The sequence below is a fragment of the Lissotriton helveticus genome, chromosome 10 (assembly GCF_964261635.1).
Source record: "Lissotriton helveticus chromosome 10, aLisHel1.1, whole genome shotgun sequence".
NCBI lineage: Eukaryota > Metazoa > Chordata > Amphibia > Caudata > Salamandridae > Lissotriton > Lissotriton helveticus.
Genome location: NC_136071.1, coordinates 13,658,198 through 13,674,281, shown reverse-complemented (window position 1 = coordinate 13,674,281; position 16,084 = coordinate 13,658,198). Strand labels below are relative to the sequence as shown.

General features: G+C 55.8%; 1 protein-coding gene across 2 annotated transcripts in view; it reads right to left on the bottom strand.

Annotated features, from left to right (window-relative positions):
- Positions 1-16,084, bottom strand: part of HUWE1 (HECT, UBA and WWE domain containing E3 ubiquitin protein ligase 1) — a 1,655,742-nt gene that overhangs the window by 282,968 nt on the left and 1,356,690 nt on the right. Inside the window, exon 62 of one of the 2 annotated variants that reach the window (XM_078664564.1) lies at positions 13,113-13,329. In XM_078664564.1, coding sequence (XP_078520690.1) covers positions 13,113-13,329 — 217 coding nt within the window. Of the gene's footprint in view, positions 1-13,111; positions 13,330-16,084 lie in introns of both variants that reach the window. The other variant, XM_078664565.1, reaches the window with a different exon arrangement.

Below are 16,084 nucleotides of genomic sequence, written 5' to 3'. Positions count from 1 at the left end.
CGGCTCGACCTCACACAAGGCAGTCGCCTGCGTAGAAGACCGAAGGGGGCGCGGGAAGGTGCCCCATGCCCCGGCTTCCACACGCGGCACTGCCAGGACCGGGGAGGAAAGCCGTTGGCACCGGAAAGGCGCAGCCCGGCCTCTGGCAAGGCAGCCGCCTGCCCAGAGGACAGAAGGGGACTCTGAGACGAGTCCTGAGTCCCGACGATCCCCTGCGACGCCACAGGGAGCTCCAAAGGGATTTGCGGCAATGCAGGGACACCGTGGGTCAAAGAGCGGAATGTCGCAGGGCCCCTCGACCACAACCTGAAGCTGAACTCGTCTGCGCCGGTACCGAAGCCACCGGAGACTCCATGGAAGGCCCCACGAAAGGCAAGGGCTCAGCGGACGTCTCAGGGAGAGAAGGGGGGCCAAAGAAGCCTGCAGAGCCGCAGCGTAGGCTTTCATTTGGGCCCTACTTGCCCAGATGCCAGGAAACGGCGGGGAGGGGAACCTGCGCCCTCCGCCGAACGAGGACAAGACCTCGGAGACAAGCTACAGGACCTACCAGCTGGCGAGCGATGCTCATGGGGCCGCGGCGAAGGGCGATGCAGCAGTCTGAATCGGCAGCTCCTGGCTTCCTAGGTAGGGGACGGACGCGGGGACGAGACCGACCTGGACAAGCATGCCGACAGCAATTTCATCCGTTGCTCCCGCCTGGACTTCGGTTTGAGGTGCTGACAAGCGTCACAGTCCGTAGAGTCATGGCGCTTGCCCAAATACCACATAAAGATAGGGTGAGGGTTCGTCGCCAACATCGGACGTGCACAAGAAGTACACGTCTTGAAGACCGAAGGCATTCGCACACTGTTCTTCAACGCAAAAGAGTGAAAAGGCCCAGACAAAGACGAAAGGAAAAAGTTCCGTGCCAACGTAAGAAACAATGCAGCGTGACCTTCAAGAAGGATCCAGGCATCGGTCTCTATAACCCAAGAGGAACGAAGTACCAAGGGTCAAAATAATATGACAACGGTAGAGCATACCGCCCGAACACACACCACAGTGGAAGCCACAAGGAATGGGACCGTCGGGAGACGGTCTGCCCAATAACCGGAGCCGCAGCATGAGGCCCGTGGGTGGAAGAAAAAAACACCTTAATGTGTACAGCCTAGGGCATATGACAACAGTGGCAGGGCCGAGCGCAAAGCCTAGCGCCAACAGAGACAGAGGAGCCCACATTTGAGCAAAAGCTCAGGAGGTAGGCATGCAGCCAAACGAATTAAAAGGCACCACTGTGAGTGGATAACCTGCAAGGCTATTAACATACAGAGGACTCTGTCCTGAAGGAAAAAGTAAGCAAGAATGTCTGACACCAAGGCAAAAAAGACTTAGTATGCGATCACCCAGCGGCGTGTATAATCCACGATATACACACGAGAGAGCAATGTTGACACGCGTACGTGGATTGACTAAATCCTAAATAGGGGAGTAATGCAAGCAGCACCACGGCACCGGTGTGTTGTATAACAGTTAAGAATGCAGAAAAAATAACAGGTCCCCGAGGGGGAAGAATCTTGGTCTCCCGTGAGACAGCGTAAACATAGACCGCAAGACTACCCATAAGGGATAGAAAGAAGGCACAGACAGATGCCTGGCGCCAAAGCCTACACCGCCCAAGACTGACACTGTCTACCAAAATGGAGAGCGTCAAGAAGAATACACACATTAATGCCACCTAAAAAAGCACCTGTGCCATAATGGGAGTAAGAACTCACACCCAGAAAAACATTAGGGGGGAAGCACAGATCCAGAGGCAGAAAGGCATAGACCAGAGCCACTCCTTGAGAACTAGGAATTTGCACAGGACAGGAAGGGACAAACCGAACCCCGTGTCCTGCAAGAAGCAAGGAACCGGAGAACGTTCCAGGGTATATCTTTTTAAGCCGCTCCTGAAAATGCTCTGGGAAAACGTCATCACGCAACCATGCGTGGCAGGGTATGGCAACCGACCTGGCCATAATATGACCCACAGTGTCTGTGGTGTCCATGGCAGACCGAATTGAAAAGTGCGCCGTAGCATGGCCATCACTGATTAGGCGGGCCAGATTGGCACGAGAGATCCCCAGCAAGGAGGGGAGGAGCCGTCAACAGCATCCCAAAGGGCAATGTAGCCCGAGCAAATACAAACAACGTGTTGAGGGACCAGAGTCCCAAGCTGGCAGATGCAAACATCGCAGCCATATGACTCCAACCACTGAGACCCCGAGTGGGAGGGTGCAATGGAACAGGAGTCTCAGATAGAGCTGCCTGAAGCACAAGTCCTCCAGCCCCAGGATGGAGGGTCAAGCAGGTGGGGTCAGTGGGAGCTCGCGGACGTGCCATAGCACGATCCACGTGGTCCCCCAAGGAGGGCATGCCCACGTTCCGAGAAGGATGTCAAACAATGACTCCTCAAAAGTTAACAATGGTTCCATGTTCCCTGCGCCCTGGTGGAGAAGATCTAGCAAGGGCTCCGAAGGCCCTGATGAACGCTGTGAGAAGTTGGCCTGATGTGCAGTGCTCACTATTCTAGTGATCACTATATATCAGTCCAAACAACCCTTATTGATGATTGGTTGTAAGTCAACCTTATAGACCAGCTATCCTAGTAGCATGGATACGAGCAGTCTAAGGCTAAGACTCTAGAGGGCGTGTTAAGCCAGCTGTTTTACCATCACATTACCCCTTGAACACCCAGTGAAAGGACACCACACAAGTGTTATGAAAATAAACAGTGTATTTATTAGAATCACAACAACCCTGTACTCTTTATGAGGACAGGGTGCTAGGCACACAACAAAACTCTTACGAAAATACTTAAGTTAGCACAGTATACACAAATGCCCGAGGGGCACGAAAAACCATATACTCTAGAAGTGGAATGCGAAATTACTAGCAGGTAAGTACAGTACTAATAGGCTTTGGAATCGCTAGGACTTGACTAGGGAATCGTTAGATTACTTCTAGGAGACCTAGGGGACTCGGGTGCAGAGTGTGCACTCTCACGCGGGATGCGGGACAAAGTCTATGGAAGCTAGTAAAGGCAAAGTTAGTGTTCACGGGCGAACCCGACCTGGTAGGGAGAAAACGACAGTGGATCCTGACCCTTGGATAGTGAGGCTATGCTGGGACACCGAAGTGTCGAAGTTACCTAGCCCAGGGGCTGCAGCTGCATAGGTCTCAAAAGACGTCGGGAATCCTCGTTGCCGGACCAGGAGCCTGGAAGAAAGATGCTGGCAGGCGACCAGTGAAGATAGTTCGAGTTGATCCAAGCCTGGATCTGGAAGATGGATGACACCTGAAAGCAGAGGGGACCAAGTTCGTGACTACTAGCCAGTAGTCAGTGGGCACCAGGAGGGCACCGGATGGTAGTCACCTCGACTAGGTGAGTGGGCGACGCTGGCTCTGCAGATCTCACGGACCAGGAGGCGTTGTCGGCGACCAGGATGGAGAAGAGAGCTGTCCCACGATGGATGAAGCTGTCGGCGTCGAAGTTACCCAGGATTGGGCAACAAGCCTTGGCTAATTCAAGCCCACGCGGTGGACTCAAAATGGCGTCTTGAGTGGACCAGGAGGGTCCGGGGTGCTCCTCTTCGGGAAGGGAGCAAGGGCCAGTCTGGAGCAACCAGACCAGCAGCAGTGATGTCGTCGGGCGTCGTTCAGAAGGCCACAAGCCAGCGGGCTAGTAGCCAAACAACGCGGTGAGCAGCAAAAAGCAGAAGGGCCCCACGCAGATCGTGGAGATGCTGGGGGGCTGCTCTTCGGTGCTGGAGCTGCTCAGGGTCGGGGCTTCTCGGACCCCAAAGCACTCACCAGGAAATTACTCGGCGGGCTTGCTGTGCAGAAGTCGTGCAGTCTTGAAGATGGCCGGTCCCTCGAGGTCTCGTCGCACCCACGGTTCTCAGCTTGGCTGTAGAGGTGAGTAGAGGTCGGAGGTGCCAGGGAAGCCGGTTCTCGTCGAGCTGGGCAGTCGGATTCCGGAGGAAGGACGTGCAGCAGACCGCAGTGTTCTTGATGGTGCCTGCGGATGCAGGGTGACTACTCCTTAGCCACAAGGGAGAATCTTGAAGAAGGAAATCTTGAAGTCCTTTCGTAGAAAGTCGTGTCTTGATTCCAAAGATCTGATTTGGAATTGGGCCAGTCCCTACCTTTATCTGGGAAAAGGGAGCTGGCACGCGACTAAGTCCTGCCCTATGGGTGGGACCAGGAGGGGGGTGGTTACACCCACTTCCTTGGCGGGCTTTTCCCCAGCACAGGGTCTGGAGTGTCCCTGGAACTGGTTCAAGCCAGCCTATGCACAGTGAGCACCGGTGTGCCACGTGCAGTCACCTTCCTCTGAAGCCCTGCCTACCTACAATACACAAAATCCTGTCTGGGACGGTGCTGGCACCGCCCCTGGCAGGAAACCCTTTGTCCTTATCTCCTGCTCTGGGAGGACTCCCAGCAGCAGGAGGGCAGACTTGTGTCTCGGTGGCAGCATCCATTTTGTGGAGCTGAGGCTCTGTTTGACTTTAACCGGGGTTAGGGGTTACATACATGTCGTGTCCCTCTAGAAGGGTGGAATGCTAACCCCCGTCGGCAGAATTGGCGAGGGGTTAGTATTCCAATTCGTATGACACCTTACTCGACATGTTTTGATAAAGCGATACCAGAGTTGGCATATAACCGCGAGGATTATAATGCACTTAAGAGTATATGGTATGCGATATCATGGAAACGGCTAAGGGATAGATCCCGAAAGCCGCAGACAGGCTCAGGTCATGCCAGAGCACCATCTCACACGATTCCAAGCACTCTGCCTTCAGGATTGTTAAGGCCTGCCATAGGAGTGACTGATAGGAGATCTGTGTGTCCATTTTAGGGTTAGATATAGGTATACTATATCTAAAGCAAAGGGTGATTACACCACCTTGCCCCAGCTGTCGTGCAGCCAGTTGTGTCAGATTTGGATGGCCAGCCAGGGGTGGCATAATGAACAAGTTACTTACCTTCGGTAACGATATATCTGTAAGAAACAGTAGTTAGTATTAGATTCCTTACCTTAGAATATCCCCAGGCGTCAGTCTGGATCCGGAAACTTTTGCGTAGCAGTACCCCTGCGCGTCGGTAGGCGTCGTCTGCAGGCGTCCCCTGCGGCTCCGCGTCGTCGGCGTCGTGCGCCGTGATGACGTCGCTGGAGTATATAGACGCCGCCTCCGCGCGCTGACGTCAGTTCTTTGCACACAGCTTTTCCGCGCCAGAACACGCAGAGCCATGTGAGAACCAACACTGGTGCCATTTGAAACTAGGGCCCTGAAAGGGATGTCCCTAACCCTAGGTATCAGTTCGCAGAACGGGGAGGATGGGCGGGGCGGTAAGGAATCTAATACTAACTACTGTTTCTTACAGATATATCGTTACCGAAGGTAAGTAACTTGTTCATCTGAAAGAAACAGGTTAGTATTAGATTCCTTACCTTAGAATAGATACCCCAGCAATACCAACCCCGGTGGTGGGTCTGCGAACCAATACAACCTACACCAGAAAGTCCTGGAGGACCGAACGGCCAAAGAAGCCATCCCTCCGGACTTGACTGTCCAGGCAGTAGTGCCTCGCAAAGGTGTGCAGCGAGGCCCACGTGGCCGCCTGGCAAATGTCCTGCAAAGGGACTCCCCGGCCCAGGGCAGTAGTAGCCGCCGTGGCCCGAGTGGAATGGGCCCTCAGCCCAACAGGAGGCTCCTTCCGAGCCAAAGAGTAGCATGCTTTGATGCACAGGACGACCCACCGAGAGATGGTCCGTTTCTGTACCGCCCTTCCCTTCTTCTCACCCACGTAGCCAACAAACAGTTGGTCATCCACCCGGAACTGGCGTGTGCGATCCATATAGAATGAAAGCGCACGTTTTGGGTCCAGACGATGGAGCCGCTCTTCATCCTTTGAAGGATGCGGAGGCGGGAAGAAGGAGGGCAAGGTGATGGACTGCCCAATGTGAAAAGCAGAGACAACCTTGGGCAGGAAAGAAGGTCTGGTCCGAAGAACCACCTTATCAGGATGAACAGACAAGAAAGGAGGTTGAACAGAAAGAGCCTGGAGCTCACTCACTCTCCTGGCAGAGGTGATGGCTACCAGGAAGGCCGTCTTTAAGGTGAGAAGACGGAGAGGACAGGAATGAAGGGGCTCAAAGGGAGCGCACATCAGGAAAGTCAAAACCAGGTTCAAGTCCCACTGAGGCATCACGAACGGAGCTGGAGGATACATGTGCGTGATGCCCTTTAAGAATCTTAACACAATAGGGGACTTGAACAAAGATGGCTGATCAGGTAGCCTCAAGAAGGCGGAAAGGGCAGAAAGATAGCCCTTGATAGTGCCCAGAGCAGAGCCCTGCTGGGCAAGGGAAAGGAGGAAGAGGAGAACCTCAGATAGAGGGGCAGAAAGGGGATCCACAGCCTTTGCTGTGCACCATGCCACAAATCTGTTCCACCGGCAGGCGTATACCGACTTTGTGGAGGGACGCCTGGCTGCCAGAATGACATCACAGACTTCAGGAGGCAAGTCAAATGGCCTCAACTGTCGCCGCTCAATCTCCACGCATGGAGGTGGAGACTGGACAGGTTCGGGTGGAGGACCGTCCCCTGCTGCTGCGACAGAAGGTCCTCCTGAAGGGGCAGGCGGATCGAGGGACCGACTGTCATGCTGAGTAGCTCGGGATACCAGTACCTTCGAGCCCAGTCCGGAGCCACAAGGATAACTTGGGCCCGGTCGCGCCTGATCTTCTTCAGCACTCTGGGCAGAAGTGGTATAGGCGGAAAGGCGTACAACAGACCGCAACTCCACTCGCGCCGAAAGGCGTCGCCGAGCGAGTGCCGTCTTGGAAACTCCAACGCGCAGAACTGATGACATTGCGCGTTCTCTTCTGTGGCGAATAGATCTAACCAAGGCTCTCCCCATTGCTGAAAGAGGCCTCTCGCCACATCCGAGTTCAGACGCCATTCGTGATCCACCGAGCACCGACGGCTGAGTTCGTCCGCCCTGGCGTTCAGAGAACCTGCCAGGTGTTGAACCGTCAGAGTCACGCCCTGACGTTCCAGCCATTGCCAGAGGCGCAGAGCCTCTTGGCAAAGGGTCCACGACCCCACACCGCCCTGTTTGTTGCAGTACCACATGGCGGTGGTGTTGTCCGTGAACACCTGCACTACACTCCCGTTGACAAAGGGGAGGAATGCCTTCAGTGCCAGGCGAATCGCCCGCAGCTCCAACATGTTGATATGGAGCCGGGACTCCGCCGGAGACCAGAGGCCTCTGATCTCCGCCTCTCCCAAGTGGCCACCCCAGCCTTGGAGGGACGCGTCCGTCACAACCACGTGCTCCGGCTGGGGAAGGGAGAGGGATCTGCCCCTGACCCAATCGCGGTCTGTAAGCCACCACTGCAACTGTCTCGCAGTGCCCTCCGAGATCAGGACATGGTCGGATAGGTTGCCCTGATGCTGGGCCCACTGAAACTTCAGGTCCCACTGCAGAGCCCGCATCCGCCATCTGGCGTGATGCACCAGAAGGATGCAGGAGGCCATCAGCCCCAGAAGCCGCAGCGTCAACCTGACCGAAACCCGGGATAACGGCTGAAAGATGGGAATCAGAGCCTGAATATCCCGGACCCGCCGTTCCGGGGGATAAACCCGAAACTGCGCCGAGTCGAGAACCGCTCCGATGAAAAGGAGCTTTTGAGAGGGACACAGGTGTGATTTCGGCACATTGATGGAAAACCCCAACTCGTGCAGGAGGTCTGCCGTCATCTGAAGGTGGTGGACGACTGTCTGGGGCGAGCCCGCCTTCAACAGCCAGTCGTCGAGGTAGGGGAAGACTGAAACCCCTAACCGGCGCAGATGAGCTGCGACCACCGCCATCACTTTCGTGAACACCCGTGGGGCGCTGGTAAGGCCGAATGGGAGCACGATAAACTGAAAATGCTCGTGGCCTACCGTGAACCGCAGGTAACGCCGGTGGGCCGGCAGGACGGGGATGTGAAAGTACGCATCCTGCAAGTCCAACGCTACCATCCAGTCTTGTGGGTCTAGAGCAGCCAAGACCTGAGCCAAAGTCAACATCTTGAACTTCTCCTTCCGGAGGAAGCCGTTGACGTTCCGTAGATCCAAGATAGGACGCAGGCCTCCCTTGTCCTTCTTGGGTACCAGAAAGTAGTGGGAGTAGCAACCACACCCTACTTCTGGCCCAGGAACGCGCTCGATGGCCCCCTTGGCCAAGAGGGCCGTAACTTCCTCCTGCAGAAGTGTCAAGTGGTCCCCCGACACACGGTGGTTCTGCGGTGGCATGGCTGGAGGAGTGGACTCGAAGGGGAGGGCATAGCCCCTTCGGACAAGCTGCAGCACCCACCTGTCCGATGTTATCGCGCGCCAGCGGGAGTGGTGATGGCGAACCCTGCCACCCACTGGCGTCACGTGAGCCCGAAAGCTCGGACTAGGAAGGCTTGGATGCCGCAGCGGAGGGAGGCGTGGACTGACCACGACGCTGGCCTCTACCGCCACCACGGCGGAAACCACGGGCGCCACCGCGCTGGGGAGCGCTCTGCGCCGCGTGGCTGGCAGCACGTGTGGGACCTCCTCTCCCTTGGCCACGAAAGGGCCGAAACGAACCCGTCTGCTGGCGCTGGGTCTGGGTCGAGAGACCCAAGGACTTGGCCGTGACCCTGGAGTCCTTGAAGCGCTCCAGCGCGTGGTCCGCTTTGTCACCAAATAGGCGACTGCCATCAAATGGCATGTCCATAAGCGTATTTTGGACGTCTGGTGAGAAGTTGGCAGATCTCAGCCAGGCATGGCGACGAATCGCCACCGTAGTGGACATGGCCCGTCCCAGTGAGTCCGTGGTGTCCAGACCACAACGGATCGAGTACCGCGCCGCATCCCGGCCTTCAACAAAGGCCCGGGTGAGCTTGTCCCGCACTTCCTGGGGGCATTGCGGCAAACACTCCTCGACCGTATCCCACAGGGAGTGGGTGTAGCGGCCCAAGAGGCACGCGGTGTTACAAGACCGCAGCCCAGCACTCAAAGAGGAAAACACTTTCTTTCCGAATTGGTCGTACCTCTTTGATTCCCGGTCGGGCGGAGCCGACGGAAATGCGGACTGCGAAGTGGAGGCCTGGATCACCAGACTCTCCGGGGAGGGATGGGTGGACAGGAAGGCAGGGTCGTCCGCGCAGGGACGGTGACGCCTGGCAACGTTCCGGTCAACCGGCGCACCAGAGGCGGGCCTGGACCAGGTGCCCAGAAGGACATCCGTCAGGGCCTCATTAAACGGCAGCAGAGGCTCCTGGGGGCATGACTGCGGTTTAAAAACTTCCGTCAGGATATTCGGTTTGACCTTCGCGACGGGGAGCTCAAGGTGTAAGGCCTTGGCAGCCCTCATCAGGACCACCGAATAGGCAGCACCCGCCTCGGACGCCACAGGGGACGGAGAGACAAACCCAGGGTTGGGCGACTCGTCCAGGCCACTGGCATCACCCAGATCACCTACCCAGTCCACATCGTACTGGCAGGCACGGGATAGAGGGTCCTCAGACCCCTCCCAACCCTCTCCATACTCCTCCTCGTCATACCCATATTCTGGGTCGACGATATAGACATCGGGGTCAACAGGCCCCATCGGCGTCGGGTCCGGCGTCGGCCGACGCCGGTCCGGCTCCGAGTCCGGAGTCGGGGAGGAAAGGGGGGTGGCGCCGCGCGGCGTCGGTGCCGGGGACCCGACGCCGGCCGGAGCCGACGGCGGAGTCGCTGCACCACGCGGGGGCGGTACCATGGGCTGGCCCACAGGAACCGACGCCGGAGAGGCCGGGAGACCAGCCGGCGACGAACCAGAGGGAGCCAGCGGCGCCGGGGCCGGAGCCACCGGCGGCGCCGGGGCAGGAGCACCCGAACCGCTCGGGCCCCCAGACGGGACCGACGGGCCCGCAGGCGCCGAAGGCCCCGCCGGAGAAGACCTCGCCCTCATAGCAATGAGGAAGGCCTCGATCTCCTCACGCGACGCGCCTTCCCCAGGGACCGACAGGTGTGGGGCAGACGGCGTCGGCGACCCATGCGGGACCGCGGGGGTGGGGTCACCCGAGCCCCCGGCCGCAGCACGCGGGCGTCGGGGGGAGTCGGGGGTGCGATGGCGACGCCCCGACTTCTTGTGCTTACCTGACGAGCCGGAGGAATGGTGGCGACTCCCGGAGCGCCCATGGCGGCTCCGCGACCGCTCCCTCGACCGCTCCCTCGACCTCCGACCGGACCGGGACCGCTCTCGACGCGGGGCCGACAACCGGAGTTCGAGAAGCTTGCGGGACCGCTCCCGCCTAGCTTTTCCAGTCAAGGCCCGACAGTCGACGCAGGACTCCACGTCGTGGTCCGCGCCCAGACACCGGAGGCAGAGTCGATGGTGGTCGGTGACCGACATCATGCGGTCGCACTCGTCACAACTCTTGAAACCGGGCATCCTACCGGCACCGTAAAGATCAATCAGTTAACAAAAAACTTGGTCAAAAGACCGGAGTACTGCTCTTCGGATCTGCGCTAACTGGCGCGGAAAAAAGAAGAACTGACGTCAGCGCGCGGAGGCGGCGTCTATATACTCCAGCGACGTCATCACGGCGCACGACGCCGACGACGCGGAGCCGCAGGGGACGCCTGCAGACGACGCCTACCGACGCGCAGGGGTACTGCTACGCAAAAGTTTCCGGATCCAGACTGACGCCTGGGGATATTCTAAGGTAAGGAATCTAATACTAACCTGTTTCTTTCAGATACATGCTGCAGCCCCTGGTAGGCCCTGGGTACACCTATGCCCTGGGTACCTAAGGTACACTGTACAGGGACTGATAAGGTGACTCAGTATCCAATTTAGATATGTACCTAAGGTACATGGAATCCATTTTACAGAGAGAGCAGTAGGCCTGGGGTCCTGAATAGCAGGGCCCCAGGTCAACAGTCAGAAAACCAGCAAAACACCAGGCAAAAAGTTGGGGGCAACCATAGTCAGGGATCTACCTTCCTACAAACGCCCACTAGACTCCGTGACCCCACGAGGCGGTGAAAGCAAGTCAGCAGTAGGTGATGGACGCAACACCGGACCAACGTACCTCAACAGACTCAGCTTCTACACCCCCACCCGCCAGCTCCGCCGCCTTCGCCACAGTCCCACGCTTCTGAAGAGCGATCTCCGGCGGCAGATCGTTCTCCCACCTCCCCGCCAAGACCTGAAACACCCTCCCCATCCACCTAAGGCAGACCCAAGACCTGCTGAGCTTCAGAATACTCCTCAAGACCTGGCTTTTCGAGCAGTAGCAGCATCCCCCACCCCAGCGCCTTGAGACCCTCACGGGTGAGTAGTGCACTTTACAAATGATATGATTGATTGAAGCTAAACAGGCCACTTAATGAAGGCTTAGCAGGAGGAGTAGGCCAATGCTCCACTGGCGCCTGCTCTGGAGGGCAGTGAAATGACTCCAGGGGTGGTGAACCCACCGGGACCACACCCCCCACCACTAAGCTGGAGACTGTATCGGCACAGAGCCGGCGTCGAGCAGACGTCAGAGACCTTTGAAAAGGCCCCGACTGGCGGAGTGGAGCAAGCGTCGGCGACTTCCGAAACCGCCTCGACCCCTCGAGTGAAGCCGGCGACCTCCGAAGAGGCCTCGACTCGAGCCAGCGACCTCCGAAGAGGCCTCGACCCTTCAAGTGGGCGACCACCGACAAGGCCTCCAGTCGGGTCGGCGACCTCCGAAGGCCTCGATTCCTCTAGTTGAGCCGGCGGCTGTGACCTCCGAAAAGGCCTCAACCGCTTGGAGTCGGACCGGCATAGACTCATCATTCCCAGAGGGAGAGAGGGTACACCGAAGCGGTGTCGTGCACCGCGCCGCAGGCACCTCCAGCGATGCCGCAGGGAGCCTCGGAAGGCTGTGCGACAGCACTATGGAAGGGCTAAATGTCATTGAACGCCCCTCCAGGCCGTTTCCCGACATTGCAGCGACTCTGGTGTCAGTCAGGGCACTCAGTTGGAGCCGAGGGTAAACCCGCCAGCGGTGTCCCAACCCGAGTCCCTACCCTCCACCCATATGGGGCCCGGAGGCGCGCCTGTGGGAGGGGTGGGGGGCGGAAATGCTTACCTGCGGCGACTTTAGTGTTAGAGTCAGGGCACTCGGTTGTAGCCGAGGGTAAACCCGCCGGCGGTGTCCAAACCTGAGTCCCTACCCCCGTGTGGGGCCCGGAGGCGCACGCACCAGGGAGGGGGGGCAATGCTTACCTGAGGTAGGCGAATGATGACGATGGGACTGGCCCCGCGGCATGAACAACTTCACAGGACGTCAGCACGCCGGGAGGGGCTTATATGGCTCCATTGACGTAACTTCTGTGGACGACGTCAGGATGGAGCAGTGCGATGCCACCTCCTGGCGCGCAGAGGTATTGCTTGAGAATCTTTTTTCCCGGATCATGTCTGATGCCTAGGGAGATATTCTAAGTTAAGGATTCTGCGGCTAGATGTCTATCAGATAAGAGCAGCAACTGCTGCCTTCAGACCATCCAACTATGGTGGACACCGTGCAATAGTGTGGATCAGCGGATATCCACAGTGACAAACTGAAGTGAACAGCTGTTGCCAACCTGTAAAACAACTTGAGAATGCTAGTTAACCGACAAAACAAGAACAAAAATACTGTCTGCATACTTGGGTTTAATCCACAATAAAGTGTTGAACTCTGTTGCAGGACTTTCACTAGGGTCAGCGTCTGGGTATCTTGGGTACCGAAGCTAGTGCAATTACTGGGTAAATGAAGCCCTCACTGCTGAATTTGGAGTGCAACCCGAAAGTCTCTGGTTTAACTTTTAACTAGACATAGTCCGCACCACATCCTATGAGAATGGCAAAATTATTGGGCATTTGTGTAAATAATTAATATTCCAGGTGCCTTTGCTTACTACATATAAGTGAAAGTAAGACATTAGGAAAATATCGGACTTGCATCCCAACAACGTTAAGGGCAATTGCTTGGTTTGGACCACCTAATCACAGCTCTTCATTTCCCAACTTTCAAGACCTACCAGTCACTTCATTCAATGCAAACAAGTACCTCCTCTTGAATAGCAGGTGGGAGGGCAGCCAGAAACTCAGGGCTGACTTCAGACAAGCCAGCACTGCTCACCACCGGTGGAGGTACCACAGGCTCAGCAGTGGGAAGAGGACGAGCAGGCGGGCGGATTCCCAGCTGATTCTGAAGAACCTCCCTCCTGATGTCTTCAGGCAGGGCAGCCAAGAAGGATGGATCCACACCTTCGGGTAAATTGATACCTTTTTGCAAGGGAAACAATGAATAGAATAAGAAATGGTCCCGATAGGAAAGGAATAAAACAGAGTGGGCTTGAACATTCAGGTCTGGATGAAACCCTAATAAAAAGCACTGGAAATATCAGAGTGAATGATAAGAATATGAGATTTAAAACCATACAAATATGCAGAATAATTCAAGTGTACAAGTCGTATTGACCCACTGCAAGAAGAAACTCCAAACTGTAGCTGAATTGCCAATTATAGCAAAAGTTCAAGCCCGTCAGACCAGAATTCTGCAATGTTCAGATGAAAGGCAAATCAAGGTACTAACCTTTGGTAACGCTCTTCCTGGTGGATACCGTAACTGCAGATTCCTCACCTTAGAATATTCCCCAACCGGATCCAGAACATGTTGCAGCAGTGCTCATGTGCACTGCTAGGGGGCAGTGAGCACCTCTGCGCTGGCTTCCAGGTGCCCCAAAAGAGACAGTGTGGAGCGACATAAAAGCACCACCCCTGTACACTGACATGAGTTACTGGTCTCTTTTAAAGCAGTTTAACAATTGTTGATACTGTGTGTGCCGAGTACTAACTTGGGACCTTTTTTAGATGTCACAAGAAAACACTACAGAATGAAGTGAGGAATCTGCGGCTCGAAAGACTATCCATCAGAAGGATTGTTACCCACGGAAAAAATTGAACAAGTTACTTACCTTGGGTACCAGTCTTTCCGATACAGACTATAGCCGCAGATTGCTCACCTTTTGAATATCCCAAGGCGTCGGACTGGATCTGGAAGCTTTCCAGCAGTACCTCTGCACCTGTAGGTGGAGCCGTTCAGCTCTGCAGCAATGCAATTCGGGTCTGCAAATGATGTATGAAGCTCATATAGGCGCCACTCCCACACACTGACATCAGTTGCTATCAGGACTGTCTGGGGCCACAGACATAAGAGCCCCAAAAGTAAATTGGTGTGACCAGTGTGCAAATTCCTAGACTTGGGATCTTAAGGGATAGAGTTGAGTCGCAGAATGGGGAGGATCAGTGAGTAATCTGTGGCTAGAGTCCCTAACAGAAAGAGCTTGTTAGTCGACAGACTTCTATCCGCAGACACCTCCCTTTCTGAATAGATACCAAAGCAGTACCTATTTGGACGTGCGTCCGAGATTGGACTCAAACCAGAAAGTCCTGCAGAACCGAGCGGGCAAAACGTACGAGTTACTTACCTTCGGTAATGATGTATCTGGTAGAGCGATTCTAGCTGCAGATTCCTTAACGTAGAATTATCCCCAGGTATGAGACTGGATCAGGAACATTTTTTGCCCAGCAGCCCTGCGTGCCGGGAGGACGGCATCACGCGACTCCGCCTTGACGTCTGCGTACGTGATGTCAGTGAGGTCACATAAGTCCCACCCTGGCACGCCTACATCAGTTTTCTTCAGAGAACTTTTCCGATCCACAACACAGAGCCATCAGACAAAACTGACAGTATGGGAACAGTGAGCAAAAGAGCAGGGACATAGAAAGGAATGGTAAGGACAACACTATAAGGGGCAGTGCCTGACACTACGGCACCTAAGGGCAGGGAAAAGAAGAAGAACAGAGCACCGCCCTAATCAGCAACCTGGCCAGTACGGAAATGGCCCCCCAGAGACAAAGAACATATGAAAAAATGTCATAACATGTAGCTGGACTACAACCCCAATCAATAACAATGAAGGGGAACCAGACCGGGACAAACCAGGAACGGCAAAACTCAATGACAGCCCAAGCACAGAATGTGACATCCCCCATAATGAACAAGGGCAGAGGCCCGGCAAAAAGATCCCCACCCAGAGGGCAGCAGAGAAGCATAGGAGCCAGAACCCCTAGGACTGAAAGGGGGAAGAGGGGGGTTTGAAGGTAGCCCCAACCTGGAGCAGCCAGAGCGTAAGGGCACAGAAGCACCTATAACCTATCCTCCAATTACCAAAAGGGAGGAATCGGAACAAAGAAACAGGACAACATTCTGCCAAAAAAGAGCGAAAGAATGCACTCACAGAAGACCTAGCCACCCACAGGAAGGCATGTGCAGAAGGCCAAGCCAAAGGCCCTCGCAGAACGGGGAGGAAGGGCGGGTCGTGAAGGAATCCGCGGGTAGAATAGTGTCTACCACATACATCGTTACCGAAGGTAACTAACTCGTACATCTGATAAGAGACTACTAGCCGCAGATTCCTTAACGTAGAATAGATAACCTACACATTGCCAAGGGGAAGGATAGTCTGCGAGAGGACCCACCAGCCTTGACATAATATAGAGTCCCACAGAGGCCGTGGCTAACGGACAGGGAAAAGAACCCTGTCCCCCCAGGCAAGGGGAACCCCTACATCCAGAAGACCCCAACCCCAGAGGGGATGCGGGAAGACAAGAAGAGAGGCAGCCCGCGGTCAAACAGCAGAAGAAACGAGGGCAAGGCTAGGGGAGGCCAAAGCGCCCCACATCCATTCAAGGTATCAAGACTCTCCACTAGGAGCCCCAAGGCCCAAGCAATGAAGAGGAGCACCTAGAGACTCCAAGGAAAAGAGGTAGAGTGAAGGCAATCAACAAGACAGACCGGCACCTTCTGCAATAAGGCAGGCGGAGCAGACGGGGAGCCTGAGGTCACCCAGGGAAAACCGCCCAACACCCCGCAGGGACAGACAGCGCACAAGAAACTCCAGAACGACCGCCACCCCAGGAAGAGAGGGAGAACTGAAGACTGTGCCCATTGGAAGATGGTCGACACACCCCAGCC